This window comes from Aotus nancymaae, unplaced genomic scaffold (genome assembly GCF_030222135.1).
Source record: "Aotus nancymaae isolate 86718 unplaced genomic scaffold, 86718_ANA_hifiasm-v0.15.2.pri h1tg000014l, whole genome shotgun sequence".
Classification (NCBI taxonomy): domain Eukaryota; kingdom Metazoa; phylum Chordata; class Mammalia; order Primates; family Aotidae; genus Aotus; species Aotus nancymaae.
In genome coordinates this window covers 60,270,260-60,297,944 of record NW_026988425.1, presented here as the reverse complement: position 1 = coordinate 60,297,944, position 27,685 = coordinate 60,270,260, and the positions used below count along the sequence as shown (strand labels likewise).

Sequence of the window (27,685 nt, the reverse complement as noted above, 5' to 3'; positions counted from 1 at the left end):
TATGAACAAGATATATTTGGGTATTTAAAGATCCAAGCTAAGAGATGAATTAAACCTTTCTCAGTTTTTGTGATTACTGATACTTAGACTTATTTGAAAAATATGAAGTATTGGAAGAAAAATGACAGAATTTTCAAAAATTAAAAATGAGAAATCAGGGCCAGGTGCAGTGGCTCACACCTGTAATCCCAGCACGTGGGGAGGCTAAGACAGGAGGATGGCCAGGAGTTAAACACCAGGCTCAGCAACATGGTGAGACCATCTCTCTAAAAAAAAAAAAAAATTCTCTGGGCATGGTGGTGTGCACCTGTAGTCTCAGTTACTTGGGAAGCTGAGGATGGAGGATCACTGGAGCCCAGGAAGTAGAGGCTGCAGTGAGCCATGTTCATGCCACTACACTCTCTGGGCAACAAAGGGTGGCCCAGTTTACAAAAAAAAAGGAGTTCAGATCGAAAATGCACAGATTTTTAAAAGCTCAAGATAAAAAAGAAAATCCCGATTCCTAGTCAAATTATAGAAAGACTGAATTCAATCGAATAAAAATTTTTAATTACATGAAATATACATAAATAATATAAAGTAATTAATTTTTAATTACATGAAATGTAAATAAATAATGTAAATGTAAATAAAAGCTTACAGAAATGTCTGTTACATATAAAGGAACAGAGAATCTAAATCGGATTCTTAGCAGATATCTTAAAAATAACACTTGATAAAAAAGATAATGAAGATTCCCAACAGTAGGATGACATAATACATAATAGTAAACTCAACCCTGCCCCCTAAGGTCCTAGACCCAACCAGCTAAACAAATCCCATAAACGGTTAGGATTTACCTTTGAAAGCCAGGTGGTTTTCCTCTTAAGATTCTGTTGACCTTTTCACTTGTCTTGAAACATTAATACAGGTAGCGCAAGCTATGTTAAGCAATTGCCCACACTGCTCTGGCAGTGGAAGTCTAGGACAATTCTATCACCCATAATAACCCTGGCCGTTGAGCTGAAGCTGACCTGAATCTCCAGGCTCAAGATGATGTCATTGAAAATGTCAGCTAAATTCCAGAAGAAATATTACCTTTTCTAATTGAATAACTCTAATTGGGGATAACTGCCTACATCTGCTGCACATATGTAATGAGTCAGTCATCCCATCAGGAAGTTCTCTTGAATATCCAATATTCTCACTTTGAAGAGATAATTGCAATCACTTGAGGGATACATGATCTACTGGTGATGTTTCCATAAACATTTAGAAGTCTTTCATTACCACCCCTAAAGTACAAGTCACATTGTTTTCAAGAAGAAGGCAAGTTAATGGTCCAAGTGCCACTTATATCAGTTGAGGGACACAGATTAACAATGCCTCCAATGTGGCTTCCTGGCTGGCTTATGCAATTAAACAGTCCCAGATTAGTTGAGGTAAGTAAGTCTACTCCTTATTTTGGAAGAGCTGCCTAAGGGTACTCAATCCAATTTATCCTGTTTTTGTAAGCCTTCAAATGGATGATATCCATTCACCCCACAGAATGACTGAATGACCATTGTGAAAACGGGGGTGAGAAGTACATCTGAAATATACCATTACTACTTGACAAATGAGCATGTTGGAACCTTCCTACCTTGTTACGTCACTGAGTCCCTAAATAGGAATGACTTGATACAGGCAAAAGAGTCACAAGCCTTCCATAGGTCAGTCATTCCCCAGCAGCAAGTTAATCGCTGCTTTTCAAAAGAGGTGTTTCCTGCAAACAGGAGATGACAAGTTCAAAATCTCAGGGGCAGCCTCCCATGGCAAGAAACTCCAACTGGCAAAATCTTCAGTCACTGAGACTTACTGTTCAAAAAAGTCATTAGGATTTGGGGGTCTTTAACTAGAGAGGTTGCCACAGATGGCTTACAGCAATCACAGAACCACTTACAATGCAGTATTTTGGTTTGGGTCTCACCAAAACCAAAATGTACTGGTTTGCGGGATAGTCTATATAAAGGACAAAGTGTAATGCTCAAGCGACGCACATACTGTCTCTAATATTAGACTCCAGAGACTATTAAGGTGCTAGAGTTGTTTTCTGTGGTGGGATGCTAAAGAGAGAACAGCTCTTCCTTCACTTCAGGAAGACTGAGCATTGTTAATGTGCCATATAGTCCCAAAACACTTAGCAGGCAGGCTCCTGAATTTTTTCAGGGTTTATCAGCCCATTCCTTCTGATGGAGGTGCTATAATTCTGCCTTCAGGGCCATTGAGACCAAGGCATCTGACTTTCCAACCAACAGGATATTTTCTATACAATGAAAGCCTGCCTGGAAGAAAGCAAGCAACCATTAAGTCACCATTCAGGTGACTTGTTTCAATCCTACCTTTGCTGCTTAGCCTCTAAACAGTAACAGGTAAGAAGATAGGGGATCCTTCTACTACCTTCTTCCAACCAACAGGGCAAGATCATGTGCTAGAAAATTTTCTCATTTCCTCTTACCTGTACCACTGGAACCCTTTCCTTTCTTTTCCAGAAAGTCAGGTCGCTGTCAGCATCCCATTTTTATCACCAAAAACTGTCAAAAACTGTGAAGGGTCTGAGAGTTTACCTCATTTGCAAACCAATAGTTTAGACTGCCATAATTTCATGAATGCTAGTAAAAGACACGAGACTCTTTAGTCAGAGACAAAAGATTGTATTATTGACAGTATAACAAGTATCATGTGTTTCATATATATGTTGGTTCCTCTTCCCCAACCCAGGACCCATGGGAGTGACACAGAGCAGCCCAGGTTGACGGTGCATATGCAATGAATTTGCATCAAAGCTGAAGAACTCAGAGTTTAGGAAATCTGAAACTTGTATAATGGGCTACAACTAAACCAAGCTAACTTTTGCCCCATAGCAAAACATTATCTTTATTATATTAAATGGTAAACAAACCTGCCCTCTGCTTCAGAGAAAGACACTATCTCTATCTTAAAAGAATGTTCACTATACAAAGATTTTGGAAAAGATGGTTCATCTCAAAGATAACCAATGCCTCACCTCATAAGATGTGCAGAAAAAGACACTCATAGAGTCATCTTCCAACAATAACTTCCATGAACATAAACACAAAATTCTTTACCAAAGTATTATCAAAATAAATCTAGCAACATATTAAATGGGCAATACCATTACCTTATAGGGATTAACCCAATAATGCAAGATTATCCTTCGAAAATTAATCAGTGGAATTTAACATATTAACAAATTAACGAAGATGCCTGTAATCCCAGGCACATGCCTGTAATCCCAGCAACTCGGGAGGCTGAGGCAGGAGAATCTCTTGAACCCAGGAGGCAGAGGTTGTGGTAAGCTGAGATCGTGCCATTGCACTCCAGCCTGGTCAACAAGAGTGACACTCTGTCTCAAAAAAAAAATAATCAGAAAAAAGGCAAGTATGTTCTCATAACTTCTATTCAACACTGGCCTAAATAGTCCAGACAATGCAGTAAGGCAAGAAACATAAAGGCATATATAATTGGATGAAAAATGGCAGAAATATGATAGTCTATGTAAAAACTAGAACTGGTACATTTAGTTAAGCTGCAAGATACAAGGTCAATACAGAGTCTCCAACTTGATGGTTCCACTTAATGATTTTCTGACTTTACAATGGTATGAAAGTAATACATATTCAGTAAAAACTGTACCTAAGAGTATTAAATAAACTACATGAAATATTTAACACTACAAAATAGGCTTTGTGTTAGATAATTTTACCCAATTGTAGGCTAATGTAAGCATTCTGAGTACATTTAAGGTAGGCTAGGCTAAGCTATGTTCAGAAAGTTAGGTATACGAAGGCATTTTCCACTTATGATGGGTCTGTTGAGATGTAACCCCCATTGTAAGTCAAGATGCATCTGCATATAAAATCAATTGTATTTCTACAGTTAGCAATGAACAATCAGAAATTAAAATTTAAGAAACCATATCATTTGTAATAGCATCAAAATATGAACTACTTAGGGACACATTTATTAAAATGTATGAGATCTGTACACCAAAATCTGCAAAATATTACTGAGAGAAATGAAAGAAGACCTTAAGTAATATCATGCTCATGGATTGGAAAACCAGTATCATTAGGAAGGTAATACTCCCCAAATTGATCTACAGATTCAATGTAATCCAACTAAAATCCAAGTAAGCCTTTTGTGTTTTAATTAATAAATTCATTCTAAAATTTATTCAGAAATGCCAAGGACTTGGAATCACCAAAACAATTTTGAAAAAAATAGGAAAATTTGAGAAGAATTACTCTGCATAATTTCAAGACTTACTGTAAATATCAATAATCAGGACAGTGTGGTACTGGCATAAAGATAGGCATGTACAGTGCCTATGAAACAGCAAAAATAATTCATATATGTGCCTGTACATATATGGTCAATTTATTTGACAAAACACTATGACAATTCAACAGGGAAAGAACAATGTTTTCAATAAACAGTACTGGAACCAAAAAATGAATATCAACCTATGTCTCATTCTATATATCAAAGTCAAGTACACTAAAATTTATAATAAGGGGGGCTTCGAGCTAGATTCAATTAGCTTTTTTTTTTCGTAGACAGAGTCTTACTCTGTTGCTCAGGCTGGAGTTCAGTGACACAGTTTTGGCTTACTGCCTCCCAGGTTCAAGCGATTCTCATGCCTCACCCTCCTAAGTAGCCAGGATTATAGCTGTGCACTACCACACCTGGCTAATTTTTGTATTTTTAGTAGAGATGAGGTTTTTCCCTGTTGGCCAGGCTGGTCTCAAACTCTGAGCTTCAAGTGATTCACCTGCCTTGGCCTCCCACAGAGCTGGTATTACAGGCATGAGCCACTGCACCTGGCCTCTTGCTTTGTTAAAAGTCTGATACCACTGCCTTTTAATTGAAATATTTAGACCATTTACATCTAATACAACTTTTGGTATGGTTAAGCTTAAATCTACCTTCTTGCTATATGTTATCCCTTTGTCCCTATTGTCCCTGTCTTCACTTTTTCCTTTATATGCCTTCTTTTGGATTATTTTTATTATTTCATTTTATCTCCTTTGTTACATTATTAGCTATAACTCTTTGTATTTTGTTATTTTAGTGTTTTTCTACGGTATACAGTATGCATGTTTAACTTACCATGGTTTACCTTTGAGTGATATACTACTTCACATGCAGGAACCTTATAATATACTTACATCTCTCCCCTCCTAACCTTTGTGTTATTGTTGTCATTTTACATTTATATATGTTACAGATCCCACCATACATCGATTGTTACTTTTGTTCAAACAGGTAAGATTTGAAGATATTTAAATAATGAAACATTTAAAAAATATTTACCCATGTAACTACCAATTCCACTGCTCTTCTTTCCTTTGTATAAATCCAGATTTCAATCTAGTATTATTTTCTTTCTGCCTAAAGCACTTCCTTTGATATTTCTTATAATGTGAGCTTGATGTTGATAAAAGTCATAAAAAGTTTTTTTTTCTCTTTTTCAAAGAAACTCTTTGGTACATATAGAATTCTAGGTTGACAATTTTTTCTTTCATTAGATTAAAGGTGTTATTCTATTGTCTTCTCACTTGTATTCTTTCAGGCAAGAAATCTGATATTACTTTTGTAAAATATTGAAGACATTTAAATAATAAAAATTTTTAAAAATACCCATGTATTACCAATTCTGGTGTTCTTCATTCCTCTGTGTGAATTCAGATTTCAATTTAGTATAATTTTCTTTCTGCCTAAAGTACTTCCTATGATATTTCTTTTTTTTTTTTTGAGACAGAGTTTCGCTCTTGTTACCCAGGCTGGAGTGCAATGGCGAGATCTCAGCTCACCACGACCTCCGCCTCCTGGGTTCAGGCAATTCTCCTGCCTCAGCCTCCCGAGTAGCTGGGATTACAGGCGCGCGCCACCATGCTCGTCTAATTTTTTTTTTTGTATGTTTAGTAGAGACGGGGTTTCACCATGTTGACCAGGATGGTCTCGATCTCTTGACCTCGTGATCCACCCGCCTCGGCCTCCCAAAGTGCTGGGATTACAGGCGTGAGCCACCGTGCCCGGCCTATAATATTTCTTATAGTGTGAGCTTGAATGGTGTAAGTTTTTATGTCATAAAAGCTTTTTTTCTCTTTATTTTTTCAAAGATACTGTTTGGTACATATAGAATTCTAGGTTGAAAATTTTCTTCTTTAATTAGTTTAAAGGTGTTATTCTATTGTCTTCTCACTTGCATTCTTTCAGGCAAAAAATCTGCCATTACCTTTGTCTTTATTTTTCTGCCCATGTCTTTTTTCCTCTGGCTGCTTTTAAGGTTTTCACCTTATCATTGGTTTTGAGTAATTTGATTATAATGCTCCCTGGTATAGTTTCCTACATGTTTCTTGTGTTCAGAGTTTGTTGTTGAGTTTCTTGGGCCTATGGGTTTTTAATTTTTATCAAATTTGGAAAATATTCAGTTATTATTTTTTTCTTTCTGGCCCCTCTTCTCCCCTTCAAAAACTCTAATTACACATGTATTAGTGAAATTGACCCATAATTTATAGTTATTGTTCATTTTTAAAAACTCTCTAAAATCTCTAAGCTTCATTTTGGAGTTCCTATTATTTTGTCTTCAAATTTAGTAATATTTTGTTCTGCACTGTACTCACTGTGTTATATACCTCACTCATTTCTAGTGTGCGATTCACTTCTACAAGTGTAGTTTTCATTTCTAAAAATTCAATTTGCATTTAAAAATCTTTAATGTCTCTTAACTTTATGATTATGTAGAATATAGTCATAACCATATTAATGCCATTATCTGAATTCTAACATGTGTGTCAGCTTTGAGGTCAGTTTTATTTACCTCATTATGGGTCACATTTTTCTGTTTCTTTGCATGTTTGGTACTTTTTTGTTGGATGGCAGATGTTGTGAATTTTATGTTGTGGGTGCCAGATATTACTGAATGCCTATAAATATTCTTGAGATTCATTCTGGTTTACAGTCACATTACTTGGAAACAGTGTAATCCTTCCAGGTCTTGCTTTTAAGATGTATTAGGTGGGACTGAAGCAGATATTAATCTAGGGTTAATTATTACCCACCACTGATGCAAGATCCTTTTGTATACCCTAACCTATGCTTGTGAATCATGAAGTTTTCCAGTCTTGCTGATAGGAATAGGTATTACCCATTTTGTGTAAGGACTGTTAACTGCAAGTGCAGGTTACTGTTACCTCTAATCCTTTCAGGTAGTTCTTTCCCCAGCCTTGGGCATTCTCCTCACACACATGTGCTGCAGTACTTGGGTGAATTCACAAAGACAACCCTATGCAGTTCTTTGGAGTTCTCTGTGTGCAGCCTTGTCCTCTCCATTATTCTACCTTGTCAACTGTACCTTGGTTGGTTTCTGTAAACTCTTAGCTCCACTTCCTCAACATAGAAAGTGTGTCAGGCTCTACAGGGTTCTCCCTTCTTGATCCATGGCCTGGAAATTCTATCAAGGTAGTAATCTGAGGGTAATCATAGTGCTCACCTCTTTTTTTCTCCATCCTTCAGGGACCACTGTCCTTCATTGCTTGATGTCCAGTATTTTGAAAATCATTGTTTCAAATATTTTGTCTGTTTTTATTCATTTCAGGAGTTATGGTAAATCCATCATGGCCAGAAAATCAATGCCAAAAAACTTACTCTTAAATGTATATGGAAGAAGCAGGAGCAAAAAAGGAAGACTTCTCCTATAAGACGGTGATTCTCTGTTCTCAAACCATAAGCATCAGCATTACCTGATAACTTGCTAGAAACTGGGTTTCTAGCTGATAACTTGGGTTCTAACTCAAACTTACTTAATTAAAAGCCATGTGGGTGAGGCCCCACAAGCCCTCTAATTGACTCTGATATACACTGAAGATTGAGGTTCACTGCTAATAAGATATTAAGATAGATGCAAAGTTTTAGTTATAAAAATAACATGCTACAATAAAGCAAATACAGAAAAATGTTAATAAAAAATGTAGATGATAAGTGGTCATTATAAAACTTTGCTGAAAAAGAAAATATGATGCAGAGGCATAGACAGAAAAGCCGACCAAAGAACATAATAGGGAGCTCAGTGAGTCCTGTGTGTACACAGGCATGCAACTGTATTGATATACAATAAAGTTTGCATAGGATTAATAGGAAAAAGTAACCCTGAGCAGAGAAAACTTGGAGCTGGATCACTACCTTACACCATATTCAGTGGTAGACTCAAGATGAAAATATCTAATTGTTAAGTAAATCTAAGTAATTAATAGAAGTAAATATGTAAGAAAACCTTTCTTCAGGAATGAAGAAAACCTTAATAATGATGACGTATAAATGATGGATTTGTCCTTATCCATGTTAATCTTTTTTGTAAACAAACAAACAAGATACCATAAACAAAGAGAAACAGGCTATGGGCTGGGAGAAGATATTTTGAATGTTTCAAATGACGCATGCAATAACTGAAATAGACAAAAAACTGGCTAGGCACGGCTCATGCCGTGTAATCCCAGCACTTTGGGAGGCCAAGGTGGGTGGATCACCTGAGGTCAGGATTTCAAGACCAGCCTGGACAACATGGTGAAACCCCGTCTCTACTAAAAATACAAAAATTAGTTGGGAGTGGTGGTGAGTGCCTGTAAGCCTAGCTACTTGGGAGGTTGAGGCAGGAGAATTGCTTGAACCTAGGAGGTAGAGGTTACAGTGATCCAAGGTCGTACCACTACTCCAGCCTGGGTGACAGAGTGAGACTCTGTCTCAAAAAGAAAAAAAGAAAATAGACAAAAAAAACTGCTACCAATTAGTCTTTACAGAAAAATGAGAAAAAAAATACAAATGGGCAAAAAGAATAGGAAATTTACAGAATTTAAACCTTAATAGCTGGATAGTTGTCAAACACCTCAGGAATCAGAAAAATGGAATCTAAACTAATACCAAAATACAATGTTATATCCACCAAACATGCCAAAGTTAGAAAGTCACATATCATTTGAAAATATGTGAAGAACTGAGAATCTTCACGTCTAGCTACTGAGAATATAAACTATTACAGATTTTTTAGAAAGTAATTTAGCAGAATTTACTAAAATTAAATAGTCCTGTGACTTACCAATTGTATTTTCTCTAGCAAATATATACTAGAGAAATTTTCGCACAGGTCCATAACATGACGTGAATTAGGATACTCACCACTGCACTGTCTACAGCAGCGGGGAAGTAGAGAAATTGGCAGCATCACAGGTGTTCATCACTAGAAAAATAGATAAGATGCAGTGGAGTCAAACTGTATTTATTTATATGAACATACATAACACTATTCTTTCTGTAGGTATTATTCACCCAAGAATTCCAACTTAGATTTTTCTATAAGCGCTTAAAATTAGCCAATCTGTTGTTTCTTTTAGAAAAAGCCATTTATTTGGCTGGTACAGTGGCTCACACCTGTAATCCCAGCACTTTGGGAGTAAAGTAAGAGAACTGCTTGAGGCTAGGACTTCGAGACCAACCTGGGCAATATAGTGATTCTCTATAAAAATAAAAACTTTTTTAAGTCGGATTCTTGTCTCACTTATAGAAATCATTTGGTATTTTACTTCCATTCTTATTTTACTATCACGACTAGTTACACTTATTTCTGCTCCACTACATGTGGTTTTGGTTAATATTATTTCTTGGATCCCAAATCTACTTTTAAGATTTTCCATTTCGTTGGAGTATGCCCTAGTACTTCTTACAGAGGTAAATTCTGAGTCCCTGAATTCCTGAAAATGTCATTATTTTGCCCTCCAACTTGAATAACTTGAGTCTTCTTGTATCCAAATTGCTGGTGACAGTTCCAATGTCAAACTAATCCTATTCACTTTGTAAACATTTCCTCTACATTTTGGAAACTTTTAAGATGTTCTTTTTATTTTTAAGATGTTTTTGAGGCACAGCCTCACTTTGTCGCCTAGGCTGAATTGCAGTGGCACAATCTCAGCTCACTGCAACCTCCATCTCCTGGGCCCAAGTGATCCTCCCACCTTAGCCTCAGAGTAGCTGTGAATACAGGTGCACACCACCACACCTGACTTTTTCTAGAGACGGGGTTTCATTCTGTTGCCCTGGCTGGTCTCGAACTCCTGGACTCAAGCAATCAGCCCACTTCAGGCTCCCAAAATGCTAGGATTATAGGTGTGAGCCACCACTCCTAGCCAAGGATGTTCTTTACACCTACTCTAAACATGAAGATGTATCTAGAAGTGTATGTTTATAGTTTTGCTTGGTACTAAATGGCCTCATTCAGTCTGAAAACGTGTGTTGTGCTTCAGCTCTAGGAAATTTTATTTTTCTCCCTTGTTTCCTTTGAAGACTCCTGTTGGAACATGAGAACTTCTCTTCCATATCTCATTTCACGTTATGTCTTAGTTCATTTGCATTACTTTGGAATCTAAACCTAAATCTTTTTAATTTGCCCTTTAGGTATCTTTCCACTCTCCAGCCCAGCTGTTTGACCATTCTATTTTACATTATAAAGACATCTAAATCCTTTCACATAGCTTGTTTTCTAAACTTAATATCCTTCTTTATCCCTTAGAAGGTATCATTTTACAAATTGATTTCTTTAGATACCGGTGCTTCTGTTTGGTAACTCTCGTGGTGTTCCTTTTCATAGTTTCAATTACTTTTGTTGTTTTCACCTTACTGTGAGCCTGTTACTTGCTTATTGCAAACTATCTGCACTAATGGTGGACAAAAGGAAGAACATGCCAATGGTCAGACCATGCTAGCTCAAAAGGGCTATACTGGTTTTCTTTCTTTCTTAATCTAGTACCCACACTAATTACTCCTGCTTTGAACCAGAAGTCCTTTCTGCACACAGCCTGGCATATAAAAGGTGGTTACACTAAACCAATTCCTTATAATGCAGTATCACCACCGTTCTTGGTCCTTTATATCTTTCATCTGAAGCAAAATCTGCCTTTCATGGTAGAATTCTCTGGTTCTAGCCCTTCAAAGAATTTCTCTAAAATTATGGATTCAGTGTACTCCCTTCTTGTTTTACAAAACTGGTAAGACTATTACATAACACCTTTGCCTATCGGAGTATTAATAATCTTTTCCATCCTTTATAGGTATGTGGACAGGATGAGGAGATTAAAGCATGCTCCATTTTTGCTACCTTGATATTTCTGACAGTTAAGTCTGCAAACAATTCTTCCTGTTCTTGGGAGAATGAATGTTCCTTTGAGGGATGCTGCAGTGAAGGATGATCCAAATATGAGATGTTAAGTATGCATTCTGGACCAACATTAGTTCTGAGTATTAGGTTCTTCCTTTCATGAAGATGACCAAACTTAAAATCATCAATCCTAAAATCCATGCTCTCTGCTCATGCTTTCATTTTTTAACAATTAGTTTTCCTTTAGTTTTCTGACAAGGAAAAGTTTGAAAGAAGAGCATCTGAAAAAAGATCCTTCTCGTTCTATGTTGGAGGAACACAAAAAAGTTTAATTTGATTAGATTTAAGGAAAACCAATATTTATAGGCTTGTTTTCATTAAAAATAAGCTTTATTGGATCCCTTGAGGGGAAAAGCATATTTTTACAGCTTAGATGTCTTCCTTTCCCAGTGATGCAAGTTTCTCAGATTTTATCCTGAAATGAAATTGTGGGCCGATTAAGCTAAATGGGCAGACTCCAGGCAGATCACCATTGTCCCTGGTTGTTACATTAGAAAGGAAAGTTGTAACAGGATTCTTTGTGTCTGTCTCTTTCCTAAAGATTCTATAGAAAAGTTCAGGAGTATTTTGATTGTTCTCTACAATAAAACCCAGGTTGTTCTCTTTAAAAAACAACAACAACAACAACAACAAATTTAGGTGTTTTCTCTGACACAGGCTTTCTCAGCTTAGCATGAGATTTTCAGGTGGTTGGATATTAGGACTGTACATTATAGCTGACCACAAATTCTAACCTTGAAAAACTGCTTCCTGAAGAGACTGTAGAAGATAGCATTCTCTTAAGAATTTTCCAAAATTAAATGACTACTTACTGTTCTCTGGACTTATGAATTCTGTATAGAATTAGCAGTCCTCTTAATAAAGTTTTATAATTTTCTCCATATTTTTCTTGGCAAATATTTTACGATGTTTATTCCTTATCTTACAGTTCTTGTGGTTGTGAATATATTTTTAAATAAAATATATTATCTAATTGGTATAGAAAAACAAAGAATTAGCAGCTTTAGATAGAAGAATTTTGTCACTTTTTCTAAAGGTTCTTATTTAGAAACAAATGCATACCTGAAGGTCTGAGTTGGCTGCCTGTCTAGATTATTTTTTTTAAAGAGGCATCTTGTTCACTTGTTCAACAATTAAAGCTCTTGATGAATCACAATTATATCAATGTCTATTTTATAAGAAATCAATTCACTGAATATTAAAAGGCTACATAAGAATGTAACAGACTCAGTGAAAAAAAAGACCTTCCAAATAGATTTCACTTGTCAGTCTCCGAGAAACATTTCCCATTTTAATAGTTTCCTTTAGAATAATAACTTGAGATAAACTACACTTTTTCCACACCCAGATATACATGATTTTAATGCTCAAAAAAATTGTGTATTTTTCATGAGAATTTCTCTAGCCCTGAATTTTGTAAATAAACCACAGTTTAAAGCATCATTAGTTTGTTATCTGTCCTCTATGTGTTGTTTCATCTAGATATATACAAAAATTTGGAATGCTGAATAAATGTTGGTTGATAAAATGTTACATAGCTGCTAATAGGGATTTTTAAAGTACAGCAAATTAAAAGCTTAGTTCTGCTTATGGCAAGTTTTGTGTTTAAAAGTATTAAGTATATGTACATCTTCACATCCAGTCCAAAGAAGTCAGAAGAATATTTACAAAATAAATATGTAGGGAATTTTAGAATTTCACTTATTTAGATGAACTAATGATTCCTTAATCAGCATAAAACTTTAGATTATGTCAACAATTGTATACTACATACATGGATCATATCATTTTTACTGCTAAAATTTTTCACTGGCTAGAGTAAGAAATTTTAACCACTAAAAGATAGTTGTGGTTTTGAGGAACTGCTACATAATACTCATTAAAATAAAGTTAGTTATGGGTATAGGCCTTAACTACAATTTTCCTCAACAATATATAAACTAAAAATGTCTTCTTCACTTCCTCAAAAAACTTAATTATTCTTTTATTCAAATTTTGAAAATTACAACAAACTTCTAATTAAAAGTCCTGTCATTTAATTTTAATTTTCCAATAGTTTCAAAGAAAACTTGGCTATACTACTTCTCTTGGTAAAGTTTCTTACTCAACTTTGTGTTGCAAGAATATTATAAAATTTTAATTAACTACAGTAGGACAAAATACCAGTGATATAACATCTGTTGCACTTAGAATACTTCAATGTAATGTGCAGACAATGAAGTTAAGGTTAATGGAACTGAAGTCCATTGTTCTGAGAGGCTTAATTCCTTTTCCAAAATTATAATCTATGTATGTGTTCAAGGTAAAGTATTTGAAAACTTCACAATTATACTTATTAAATGTATTTCTGATTAAAAGTAGAATATGACTATGAAAATATGAAATAAAAGGAATGTTAAATATTTTAGAATGCAAAAATTAATATTTAAAAGCAAACTAAGAATAAAGGGAACACCGAGACTTGTCTTAAAGAAGCTGTCATTCTTTTTTTTTTTTTAGAGATTACAACACACATACAATAAGTGAATTTTATCAAAATACAGCACATTTCTTCTACTATATCCATAAAAATCAATTCCTATGTAAATAGTACTGAAAATCAACTAAAACGAGTTAAAATTTACAAAGAGTTGTTAAAGGGTTTCAATCAAAATTATTAAAACTATACAGTACAATAACCAATTGATAACATCTTGTAAGAAGTGCAATATTTGAGTTCACATATTTTTAAAAGTGCTGCCTATTCACTCTGACTAGCAAGAGTGGAACATGAGTCCAACTCGCTTTTGCAAAAATAATGTGGGTTGGTGTTTTAAGCTAGTCTTATAAAAGTCTTAATTAAAATCAAGGTTGATAAAGCATAACAGATTAAAAATTCCCAAATTGCATTTTAGTAAATAAAATGAAGTGCAATAACCAAATACTGCTCTAATGAAAGGTTCCAGACTAGCCTCAACTAAACAGTTATTGGTCTTCTATGGCACTTTTTTCTGGTCCAAATAACCATGCATTAATCCTTACCATTGCATGTTACTCAAATTTTATTGATTACACAAAACAAAAACAAATAAAATTAATGGTCTGGATAACAAAATTAATAAACCTCTATTATAATCAAATATTTGTTACAGTAACTAGGAACAAAGGCAGTTGGTGGTAAAACACTATTACACTGATACACGTAGAAACCCTTTAAAGACTCTGAAGTGTTGAGTTCACATTTAATGTTACCTGTAAAAACAGCCCTTTATTTGAACACCTTTACACACTGGTAGGCCTCAAGGACCCATCCCTTTGCTCTACAACTCTCCACAGCAATTCTCTATCACTGTGCCAGTTTCACAAACTTACTTTGGTTTCCTAGCTCCATGCGTACTGTTTCCTTTTTTACTTTACCAAGGCAATGCAAGGCCGAACAGAAAAAAGAAGCTTTCCTACTAAACTTTCTTACATTTTGTGTTACAGGCAACACAGTCTTAAAACTGGCCATTTTTGTTTCATTTGCTGCTTAAAATAAAAATTATAAATTAGATTTAAATGGAGCACTAATTATAAAACAGATTGCAAGTACCACCATTTGCAAAAAAAAAAAAAAAATCAGGGGATTTCCATAACACAGAAAATGCATGGACATGCATCTACAGTAGAGTTAAAATTTTCCTGTGACTAAAAAATTAAAAACTGAATCACCAGTAGCAAATGTATAGTCAATGGCTATGACAAGAACAGATCCTGTAGAGCTCATAAAATGCAATTATTGTCTTTTTTGCTTTTTAAAAAAGACATTACACATTTTATTGCATTGTTCTCTTAATAAAAACATACTACCACATAGCTCCCCTCATCCCCAATCTTTGCTTCCGGATTTTTATAGAAAATAACTGTTTTAATCTGGCCTTGGAAAGTGAACTCACCAGCACCAACTTCACCTACTCACTCTTCAATTCAATATGCACATAGCAAAAGCCAACACTTCAAATATCTTGCCCACATCAAAAAAAGTAGTTTCAGGAGAAAAACATTAATACCAGTTGAATAAAAATAAGGGCATAAAAGCTATGAGATAGATAGCTCTGCCATCTGTCTCTGGGCTAAAATCAAGGCTAACTATTGCCTTGCACACAGTTCAGTCACGTATGAAATCCAAAAATAAACCTACAATCTATACAAAAACAACACAGGTTTGTTTTTGTAACCTTGATTGCTATGTTTAAAAACCTAACAAGTTTTATATGGTATGAATTCAACAGTCTTCTTTATATTCTGTACAGTGGTTTTTTCCCTCTAACCACAAGTTCCATTACTTCATTAATGTACAAATTTGAACATAATTTTTTGAGTTCTTCTTTATATATAAAAATAGTCAAAATATTAATTTCCCCTGCAAGTATCTTCCAAAAATCTTGCTGTCTTCCCCCCCTTTTTTTTTTGTCCACAGTGCTTATGAGGAAACTTCTCGTACAATGATGAGTTCAACTGTATTCTGGAAAGTTTTTAGCAAGGACACTGCTTGTCCATGTTCAATATTTATAAAACTGTAGCCATTAGCCTAGAAGAAAGAGGAAAAATGCTTTTAGGAAAAACATTTTCTAGTAATTTATTTGCATTTCTGCCAAGTAATTCACAAACCTGGAAGAAAATAAGAATCACTCTGACAACTTAAAATAACGTACAGATTCACAGGCCCTACCCAAACCAAGGAATAGTCTCTGAAGATGGAGTCTAGAAATGTGTATTTTGTCCAATTTTTCAGAGAATTCTTATGTAGCAGCCCAATGTTAGGAATCACTTATGTAAGAAATAATGTCAGACATGGTGTTACATAATGTTAATGTGCATCTGAGGTGACCAAACTGTGGGGTAGCAGAGGGCAAGGCCTAGTCTTCCCATTGTCTTGAGCCATCACATCAAATCCACCGTATTTCTCACAATTAAGGTTAGTATTTACTGAGGTTCTACTGTGTATCAAACACACAATTCTAAGTGTGTAACATGAATTAGATCCTTTGATTCTCATAACGCTCAAAAAAGATTCTTTCACCATCTTATTTTACAGAAGAGAAAGCCCAGGCATGGAGAAAGTAATTTGTTCAGTTACAAAACTAAAACCACAGATTCCCAAATGGTTCACAAAAATAAATGTGTATAACTGTATAAGTGTGTGTGTGTGTGTGAGAGAGAGAGTGTGTGTGTGTGTGTGTGTGTGTGTGTGTGTATAGAGATAAGGAGGGAGAAAAGGAGAAGAAAGGAGAATAAATGCTAAAGACAATGTAGCAAATTATTGTGGCTTTTCTCTAAGCTTTAAATTATTAAAAAAATTTTTTTAAAATTAATTTTATTTTCAAAAAAGTGTTGGAACCAGAATTTAAACTCAGTCTGGCTTTCAGAATCTGCAGCTACTAGACTTAAATATCTGTCTGGTTTTTCTGTTTTGTTTTGTTTGAGGGTTAGTTTTTAGTTCTCAACTAAGAACAGTGACCGTAAGAGTAGAAAATGAGAGCTACACTTGTGTCCTAGGCTTGTCTTCCTCCTAAGACTACAAGTGTTTAGGTAAAATGAGTAGCTGAAAGAACAAAGAAAAGGAGGGGACAGAGAAAAATAAGAAGAGTTTCTCAGATTTAAGATTTTTCTTCTCCATTTCTGAAAAGATAACAGCCCACATCCAAGAAGTGGTACTCTAATCCCCCTCAAATTAGTAAAAATTAGCATTCATGAACTTAAACAAAATTCTATGATGTATCACACTTTTAATCACAATTTTTAAAGTGAATACATTTTAAACTCTGAAAACAATAGTGTTATAAAACAAAAAATAAATAAATAAATATTTATTTTAATTACCTGAATAATTTTATCACCTGGCTGCAGTAATTTTGATGCTGGTCCTTCAGCTTGTACCCTTGTTACAAATATACCCTTTAATAACAAAAAATAATAATTATTTAACTAAAAACAGTATGTATAAATAACAGAGTAACAAGGAGCAATTTTTCCACCACATCATGCAAATATTTGAATCATGGTACGAGTTTTCTCCGACTTCTCTGAATAATACTGTGACAAACTAGTTATTTTTACCCCTAGTAATTCTGCCTTTAGTGATATTTGTTAAAGTAATAAAATTACTTCAATAGATGCATGAAAAAGCATTAAGAAAATTAAAAATCACTTGATAATATCATAAACATTCAAAGTTTTTGGTTAAATTGCTTTTCTTCAATTAACTTGAACTTACCAAATTACAAAACAGAAAGCTAAGCAATAACAAGGGGAATCAAGGTGATGTTTACCTAGACTTACATAAACATCTATTAGATTTTCACTTACATATAAGAAATATTGAATTAGTAAATAAAACTTTATAGATGTTTTGAGAATATACAAAGAAAACTTACATCATCATCAGGTCTGAATGGATTTCCTCTACCCCCGACACCACCTGATATGCTAAATCCAAGTTCTGGATCTTTTTCAACCCTCACTCGAATCTGAATTAATATGAAAATAAAGGAAACCATTACTATTTCAGAAAAAGTTATAATGCAACAACATCCATATTTAAATATTGATGGATTATGTCCACACAAACATAAATAAGAATTCATCAAAAATAAACATTTGGTCAGATGAAGTGAAATACAACATAGAATATTATGTTAATGAGTTAGTGAGTTAAAGGCAGAGCTGGGATTATATAAAGCATAGCTCCTAATTTTTACTTATTTTTTTTTTTTTTATTGCATTTTAGGTTTTGGCGTACATGTGAAGAACATGCAAGATTGTTGCATAGGTAGCTCCTAATTTTATTGCTTGTCTATGAGGATAAGGAATCAATTAATATTGACCGTTTTACTTTTTAGACATCAGAGATTTTTAATGACATAGTACATAAAAACAAAACATATATATCAGTTTACACTTGTGGGACATCTAAATTACACAGTATCTCTGTTTACTGGCTTGTTTCATAAGATATCTAAAAGATCCATTGGTGGTTTTGTGATATCAACTCTTCATTTATTGAATCTGTTTAAAGGCTTCAAAGGAGCTGGGATTTTAAAATATGAACAATTGATAGTTTTTATAACCACGCTATAAAAAAAGATGCAAGAATGAAACATTCCCTTTCACCAGAGACAACCAAAATGAATAAACCATTTGATCTCTACCTTTCTAATATTATTGATCATGTTATTAATAACTATCAAGACATATGAATGTGTGGCTCGCTTTTTAATTACTTTTAATATTAAATACTCAAAGTAGTTTGAAGTCTGTAGTCAAATTTCAAAATCTAAGGAATTAAGATTTTAAGTGTCACAGAACGAGTTCAGCTTAATGGTCTCCTATATATTCGTAAGAAATGTCTGACTACTGGAGTATCAACCAGTTGTGGAAAAGCAACTGTACTAAAAAAATCAGGCCCAAAATACTAAATCCTATATGATCACAAAGTCAAATAAAAATTACCAAGTTTAACACCTTATAAATGTAACATAAAAGTAAAACTTTAAACAAAACGGTAATAACTATGTTAAAATTCTATATGGATTTATTGCTAATAATTAAGTAACCTATAAAAATACATAAAAAGCTTAGTCCCATATTTCAAATAGTCTTGATTATTCTTACCTCTTGTTTTGCCAGTTCATGACCTTGTCTAGGAGAACAATGGGGCTGTGTATATGGAGGCTGGTGGGCCACTTTCAGCATCAAGTAATCAATTAGTTGTTCTCTAGAGGGATGCCTTGCCACAGATGCCTGAGGGGGATGATGTATTTGACTATAATTTGCCTGAGGCCTGAGAGGCTGGCCCATCTGTCCATTACTCAAAGGCATCTAAGAAAAACATGAAGTATCTTAAAATGACCAATAATAATGTCTTATTTCAAATATTTGGATTTCTTCTTGGAGCATCACAAAAGCACTAGAGTTTTCACATTCTAAGAAGTCAAAGAATACCATGCCACTTACTATTTTTCTATAATTTTAAACCTTAAAAGAAATAAGCTATTAATATCTTAATTCTAAAGTTTCCTGAGTGCTTGTTGTTAAATTCACTTTTTAAGCTTTCAAACGGAAGTACATCATATCTACATTTTAAATTACTTCTTTTCTGTGAGCAATATTTGTATTTTCTTAGATCTTACAGTAACCATATGTTAAAATGGCACATAGTATGTCAAAATTTTAAAATTTAAGCCAATCTATGAGATGTGTATCTTTTCTCATACTAAATCAAACACACATACACAAAAGGTACATTTGCTGATGTTTTTCTTTAGAAAGAAACTAATTTTGTGGTAAAATTCTTTGCAAATTTGAATATACTTTTCTACTTTTATTCCCTCCTTTCCAAAATTAACAAGTCAATTCAGCTATCTATGTAGTAGAAAACTGACTTATTTCTTGTGTGTATGTTAGAAACTTTTACAATCTCTAAATAATTCCATAGACTAATAGCCACGAAAATTAAATGTTGACATTCTACCCTATTCTTCACAAAGCAAAAAACAAAAAACTTGAAATTATTGGTTTGTTGTTGTTAAAGAACTATCTTTGTTTTAATGTCTCCCGTTTTTTTAGAAAATAAACCTGACTTAAAATCAGCTTTGTAGAAATGTGGCGAATAGCTTATTTCGGTACCATGAGGAATCTATCTTTAAAATTAAGAGGTGGGGTGCAGTAGTTCATGCCTATAATCCCAGCACTTTGGGAGGCCTACACAGGAGGATTGCTTCAGGCCAGGAGTTCAAGATCAACCTGGGCAAAACAGCAAGACCTCATCTCTTAAAAAAAAAAAATTAGCTAGGCATGGTGGTACAGACCGGTAGTCCCAGCTACTTGGGAGGCTCAAGTAGGAGGATTGCTTGAGCCCAATAGTTTGAGGCTGCAGTGAGCTGTGAGCATGCCACTGCACTCTAGCCTGGGTGACAGAGTGAGACTCAATCTCCAAACAAACAAACAAAAAAAAAGAGGTTACAGTCATACTACAAATATTTGCATATAAAAAGATTTTTGTGTAGAAAAAAATATATAATTTTCTTGTTGGTTATTAAGAAAAAGAAAATCTCATCGACAAGGAAATTATGGGAAAACTATGAGGGAAACAGTTGAGGTTCATTTCCCTAAATTACCCAAAAGTAGAAAAGTTTGGAGAAAGATATGGCAACAGTTTCAGAACTGCATGCTTTTCTTGGTGAACCTTGCTGAAAGATACAAAGTAGCTTAGCTTTGGTGAAGATTTGTACTTTTTAAACAAGGCATTCTATTTCACTGTTAACCTGTGTTATTGTTGAGAACTTAAATTCTGAAGTCTGGGAACACAAATGCTTATTTTGTGATAGGACAGAAGGATATTACTCTATGATAAATCTTATATTGGTTAGAGAGAAGAAAAATGAAGTGCTATATCAGCCCTACATTTTGGGGGAAAAAAACCTGTTTATTACTTGATCACTGTAGATTTAATGCATCTCGTTTGCCCATGAGTAATTAACTGGTTGTGCTGTTGCTTTATTACTTACACACAATTCTGCAAATAGCCCATGATTTTGTCTATGTTTACACCATTTATTCCTGCATGCAAATTCAGTATCTTTCTCCTGGGAAAAATCCAGGTAATAATTACTACTGGCCTTAAGACTCTGTGACACCAGATATTTGGTATTGCCTACGTCATTCTTAAACATACACATGGAATATATTAAGCTACAATTAGCAGATGGCTCAGGAAATTTAAAAGTATTAAACTCAGTAACCCTAAACCACTAAATGTATTTTAAAATGTAATTTAAAAAAAAAACTGGATGACAAAGCTCAATTAAAAGATAAAAGGGTAAAATAATAGAACCTTATGAACTTATATATTAGATGATCAGGTGGCTATTCTGAAGAGCAACAGAAAAGTTTTATGTAATAGATAACTATGCTTCCTAATTATATCTGGTTATACTAGAGGCATGGAATCAGGAAAATAAGAAAGAATAGTTGAGGAAGCATAGTAAAAAATTCTCTCTCTGGCACTGGCCATACAACACAACCACCATCTATTCTACCATATACAAAAGTCTTTCAAGATGATTTCTAAGTATATTTGAAGCAATTACATTTGACTTAAGTAATAATAAAAGATCTTAGAATGAAGAATTTAACACAACTTCATCTTCAATTCTCCAAATAGTTTTACTATCAGGAATACCAAAAAGGCCTTGATTCAAATGATCAAATAAATAGGTGGTACAATATAATAGAAATTTCAATGCAAAAATAAAATAATTCTCCAGCATGGAAAAATTATGGAATAAACTGGGAAATAAAGTTGACAGGGTCAAATTCTATTTTGTATTTCTGATATTTTAAAAATCCTTACTAATCAAGGGAGGAAAGCCCTCAAAAAAGTACTTTCAGCTAAAGCACATATTTCTACTCCAAAAGTTGCAAAATATAGAAAGCTCACAGACACTAAATTTTTTTCTCTGAGCACCTACTTTCATCAAGCTGTCTGGAGGAACATCTTTGTGACTAACTGTGGCTGATGAGTAGTTCTGCTGTCCTGAAATGAATATACCATCTTGACAAGGATCTGTTGGACTGGATGTCTGGGGATGCTTCAAATGAGCAGGAAATAAAAAGTAAACAAATAATGTTCTTTAAGATATGAAACCAAAATGATGACACTTGAGAGAAGATTAGGACAAAATATTGCCAAATAGTGCAAAGATGAAAACCCAAATCAAACATTGCAATCATCACTGCCATCAATTAGTATCTTTCACTTCTTCCAAAGGTACACAGCAAGATGTTTGTTTTTGTATGTATGAAAAGCTTATATGAAAATATATTGTTAATCTATTTATGTACAATACACACATGTAGAAAACAAATTCTTCTGCTTGCTCTTTTTTCCTTTTAGGGTTTTATTTACAGTAAAACCTAGCTTTTGCCACCTTTGAGCAATAAATGTAGTTATTAATTAATCAAAGTTTAGAGTCTTGAATGTTAAGACCAACTAAAACACACTTGTGTTGAGCATTATAAAAAGATTTTTGGCAAAAAAAAAAAAAAATTTAACTGCTGTTCTTCTAACAGAACAGTAAAACATGGGATATTTTTCCCCCCTAAATTCTAATGATGAGCAGAACCAATACACTTACAGTCTTATAAAATTTGCTTTATTGGGATAAGATTAGGGTGTGAAATTAATATAAAATTTGCTTTAGCTTAATTCTGCCACACTGATATTAGTTCAATAGTTCCAAAGTACTGATTTGGAGAAATGCTATTAAAACCAATTAACTGATTAATATCTTTATAGGCCAAATAATATCCTTGTATTATACTTTACCAAACTAGGGGAAAAACAGACTCAATCTCACTTTCCCTGAATCAATCTTTCTTTCTTTTTTTGGAAACAGAGTCTCACTCTGTCACCCAGGCTGCAGTGCAGTGGTGTGATCACGGCTCACTGCAGCCCTGACCTCCTGGATTCAAGCAATCCTTCCACCTCAGTCTCCTGAGTAGCTGGGATCATAGGTGTGGTGTTACCATGCCTGGCTAATTTTCTCATTTTTTGGAGGGGTCACAGACAGGGTGTCTCCCAACATTGCCCAGGCTGATCTCACATTCCTGGGCTCAAGTGATCCTCCTTGCCTTGGCCTCCCAAAGTGCTGGGATTACAGGTGTGTGCCACTGCACAGAGCCTCTGAACATTTCTTATTATAAATACGCCAGGAAGCAAGACACATATGTTTTTCACTTCAATTTTAGTTCTAAACATCCCAGATGTATTTTAGAAAACAAAACAGATTGTGATAAATAGCACTACTGTTACTTTCAAAACAATTTACAGCTAGCAACAAAGAAATGCAAACTACATTATATTGAAAAACTAATCTAAAATCTACTTTGTTATATTACAGCATACATATAAAGGATTTCTAATTTAATCATAGAAATTATATCTGCAACAGATCTATCATATGCAGTTAGTTCAAACCATGGCTTAGAATTTTTAATGTGGTTTGATCTAATTTTGTGTATTTATGCAATGGATACTTTATTTTCCTTCTCCCTTTTTGAGATGTGCTTTTAGAATACATAATAATGAATTTAGCTCTAGCTTGAAATTTAAACTCAAGTGTGAATGTATGTTTATCTACTTTTTTAAAGAACAAGCATACCATGAAGGAAAAAGTAAAATTCAATGAACTCAAAAGGCTCTGAATTAAAAAACAAAAAAAAACAAAAAAACACGCACAAATGTTACTATAAAAGTATCTGGAAAATACAATTATTCCAGGTGAGATAAATGGCAAAGATTACCCTTGAGTTAATAAAAGCCACCGATCTTTACCCCCATGGACTCCTGGAATGAGGGACTGATAATTATCACCCTTCTCTCACATATTTTAAATTGGGTGGTTCCTGGCTGGGCACAGTGGCTCACGCCTTTAATCCCAGCACTTTGCGAAGCTGAGGCAGGCAGATCATCTGAGGTCAGGAGTTTGAGACCAGCCTGGCCAATGGTGGTGAAACCCCAACTCTACTAAAAATACAAAAATTATCCAGGTGTGGTGGCAGGTGCCAGTAATCCCAATTACTCGGGAGGATGAGGAAGGAGAATCGCTTGAACTCGGGAAGTGGACGTTGCAGAGAGTGGTGATCGTGCCACTGCACTCCAGCCTGGGCAACAAGAACGAAACTCCATCTCTAAATAAACAAATAACATAAAATAAACTGGGAGATTTCAACATGACTGCTGCCACTCTAATAGCATAGGAATCACATGGTGGCAAGTGACAAAGGACAGGGTCTAGGTCATGTACAGCCAGAGCAAAGATAATCCAGGAGATTGGTCCTAGTCCAGAACACCACAGAGCAAAGCCAGGGATATATTAAAATGGGAGGTACCATAGCTCAGGTAGAAGTGAAGGACCCAGAAGTAAGCAAAGAATTCAGATGGAAACTATAAGGAAGGGACAAAATAGGGTTATTACAGAGAAAAAGGTCTTTTCATGATTGAAGGAGAGGGGTAGAAGAAAATATTTTAGAGACCATGCTACCACTTCAAGTTGTTATGGGAAAAAAATGTTAAAACAGGGCCATGCCAGAGTTGTTCTTTCTCTTTCTCTGCCTTTTTATCATCCCCACACTTAATTTTGGTTAAAATAATAAATCTTTCTTCTTCACTACTAAGGAAATATGGTAAAAAGTGAGTAAGAAAGGACTGGCGTTTTGTCTTTTCATTGATACTTATTACAATTTCTACAGCTTCACAGTTAATCATGCTCAGTGAATTATGATTAACCTTAGTTCAGGGTAGTGCTTTTTCTCAGTCAATTCTCAATCGCTAGAATTAAAATTTTTCCTCCCTATTAACAGCTCTCTGTATAGCATAGCCTTAAAATCTTTAGTTAGGAATAGAAAATTTTAATATTAAAAGGAAAAATACTACAAACAATAGTTTTTAAAAATTTCTCGGCCGGGCGCGGTGGCTCAAGCCTGTAATCCCAGCACTTTGGGAGGCCGAGGCGGGTGGATCACGAGGTCAAGAGATCGAGACCATCCTGGTCAACATGGTGAAACCCCGTCTCTACTAATACAAAAAAATTAGCTGGGCATGGTGGCGCGTGCCTGTAATCCCAGCTACTCAGGAGGCTGAGGCAGGAGAATTGCCTGAACCCAGGAGGCGGAGGTTGTGGTGAACTGAGATCGCGCCATTGCACTCCAGCCTGGGTATCAAGAGCGAAACTCCGTCTCAAAAAAAAAAAAAAAAAAAAAAAAAAAAAAAAATTTCTCAGTTATTCCTATTGTTCACTGCTTTTTGCATAAACAAGAGCTAACTATATCATTATTTTATGACCAAAGAAACTCAAGAGATAATGACTATATCAGCTTTGAAGAATGATTTAGAACGAAGCCATGGAAGAACTCAGAGGAAATCAAGGTTTCTACTCTAACCCAGAAACATTAAAACACTTAGAAGTGTTTCCCGGAAACATTAAAACACTTAAAATTTTGGGTTTTCTCTTCTACAAGCTAAAAGTATTGGTCTAACATAGGTACTCACTCGAAAAATGTGCCCACCAGAACCTCTTCCGTCTGCAACACTCAAGGCAAGACTGCCCTGGCTGCCATGCAGATCCCTAGAGCTGCCATAGTGAAAACTGCTTACAGCAGTAAAATTGGAATTAAAGGACCTTGACAGCATGCTCTGAATAAAGAGGGACAGAGTTAACAGAGATTAGTGTAGCATGCAAAATCCACAAGACATGTTATATACGTAGACTTATTCACAAGTAACCCCAAAACCAGAGAAGTATCATGCAACACTAAATTTTCAGAGCCACTGAAAGAAATTGGAACCATTTACCATGTATTTACATGACAACATACACATATACACAAATTACGTGTAAATAGAACCATTCACATGTTTAAGCAAAGGAAGAAAGTACAGACATATAACTGCTTTTAGAATGCTATTTCCTTTACTCCTAACACATCTTACATATGCCAAAAAAAATAGGAATTGACACCATATGCAGTGTATGTGTATCTAAAGTCATACACAGAACATAAACTAATTTCTCTATCTAAAGATAAATTTTACCAACAACCAGTAATTCTAAGTCAAATGAATTTTTAGAGATTCTATTTCACTTGATGAAAATTCTAACATATTAAACTGAGCATTTAAATATACATACCACAGCACAAAATGTATTTGTAAAAATACCATTTCAATTTCTTTTTTAAGAGGTAGACTCCCAGTCTGGAGTACAACAGCATGCTCCTGGCTCACTGCAGCCTCAAACTCCTGGGATCAAATGATCTTGCCTCAGCCTCCCGAGTAGGCAGGACTATAGGTCCTCATCACCACACCTGGCTAATTATCATTATTTTTGTAGAGACGAGGTGTCACCACACTTGTCCAGGGTGGTCTCAAACTCCTGCCTTTAAGCAATCCTTTTGCCTCAGTCTCCTAAATTGCTAGGATTATAGGTGTGAGCCACTGTGCCTGACCACATTTCAATTTCTAAAAATTATCTTCCATATTTAGAAAAATATCTTACAATAGAAAATAGTTTTAACATACACAAATTTAGGATACACCCTCTTTTATTTTATTTTTTAAAGAGACAAGCGTCTTGCTATGCTGCCCAAGCTGGCCTCAAATTTCTGGGCTCAAGCCATCCTCCTGCCTCAGCCTCCTGAGTAGCTGGAACCATGGGTGTGCACCACCATGCCTGGATAATTTTATTTTTCATGGAGACAAGATCTCACCACACTGCCCAGGCTGGTGGATGTAACTTTTAAAATGCTCCTGCTGCTCTACAATTACAAGAAGAAGAAAATGAGAAGCAAATTTTCCCCATTCAAATAAACTGGTATTAAAGATCTTGTATTTTAGGAGTTGGTGGCCTTGGCTGCTTAAATTTGAAGAGCCATTGATGGAATCCTCTCACAAACTGAGTTCATATGAATACCTAATTGCTAATCCCAGAACTGCCTGAAATGCACTGCCTGATTCCCACTGTTCCACTTGTTTATTCCCAGTTTCCTGAACTGCTGTTCTTTCATGTGAGTGCTTTTAGTCATGTCCCTGAGTACTGAGGGCTTAATGGTCAAACTGGAGAAACCACATTTTGGGCATGACTTGTTATTAAGAAATACAGAAATATCGTAACAAGCATTTCTGTATTACTCTTAGCAAATATATTCCTTCTCAAAATTTTGAAGTTGACATCTAATACCAAGAAACATTACAGGATTCCAGAAAGGAAAGGATCTATAAAATTACCACATATCTTTCCAGTTATTCTGTGAATATTAAGTAATGACTAAATAAAAAGCTGAACTTATAGCCCAGATCTGCATTTTCCCAAATCACTTCAACAAAGATAATGATTTAGTAGAGGCAATTTGGAGGTTTCATAAACATTTGATTGGAATAAAAAAGAAAATCATTCATGCATACATACATAACAGACACACATATTTGTTATCCAGAGAGCTTTAATGTGTTATTGACTCAAGTGGCCTGATTAATCCTTTTAATGATATACATATTTGCAGAAAAGCTTTCTCTGTCATCTCCAAACATATGAGCTTACTATAAATATTTCACTGACAAATAAGGCTGAAGCTCAAAAGAGGTCTGGTTTTAAATTCAGGTTTGTGCACAGACATCCACATAAAACTGCTCCCTGTCATAACACATTGTGCAGAGCTCAATTAAATGCTAGGCATAATGTCCTGAGCAACGTTGTTCATTACATACTGATAGTTGCATAATAAAAAGTGAATGTAACACTTACCATGTTGTGTTAATCATATTATCTGAGTTCTCATAAAGAATATTAGTAAATGCTGATAGTAACCATTCAACTTTGAAATAAAAAGTTCTTATTCCTTCTCAAATTTTGCTTATTA

At 34.8% G+C, this 27,685-nt stretch overlaps 1 protein-coding gene across 5 annotated transcripts in view; it reads right to left on the bottom strand.

The window, feature by feature from the left end:
- Positions 1 to 527: 527 nt before the first annotated feature.
- The window catches only part of ERBIN (erbb2 interacting protein), a 152,695-nt gene continuing 125,537 nt past the window's right edge, over positions 528 to 27,685 (bottom strand). Inside the window, exons 22-27 of one of the 5 annotated variants that reach the window (XM_012462252.3) lie at positions 25,320 to 25,463; positions 21,739 to 21,858; positions 18,881 to 19,087; positions 17,644 to 17,736; positions 17,090 to 17,164; positions 528 to 15,797 (exon numbers count right to left, since the gene is read on the bottom strand). In XM_012462252.3, coding sequence (XP_012317675.2) covers positions 15,690 to 15,797; positions 17,090 to 17,164; positions 17,644 to 17,736; positions 18,881 to 19,087; positions 21,739 to 21,858; positions 25,320 to 25,463 — 747 coding nt within the window. In that variant the 3' untranslated portion in view covers positions 528 to 15,689. The remainder of the gene's footprint in view (positions 15,798 to 17,089; positions 17,165 to 17,643; positions 17,737 to 18,880; positions 19,088 to 21,738; positions 21,859 to 25,319; positions 25,464 to 27,685) is intronic. The other 4 variants (XM_012462253.2, XM_012462254.3, XM_012462255.2 and 1 more) reach the window with 4 other exon arrangements.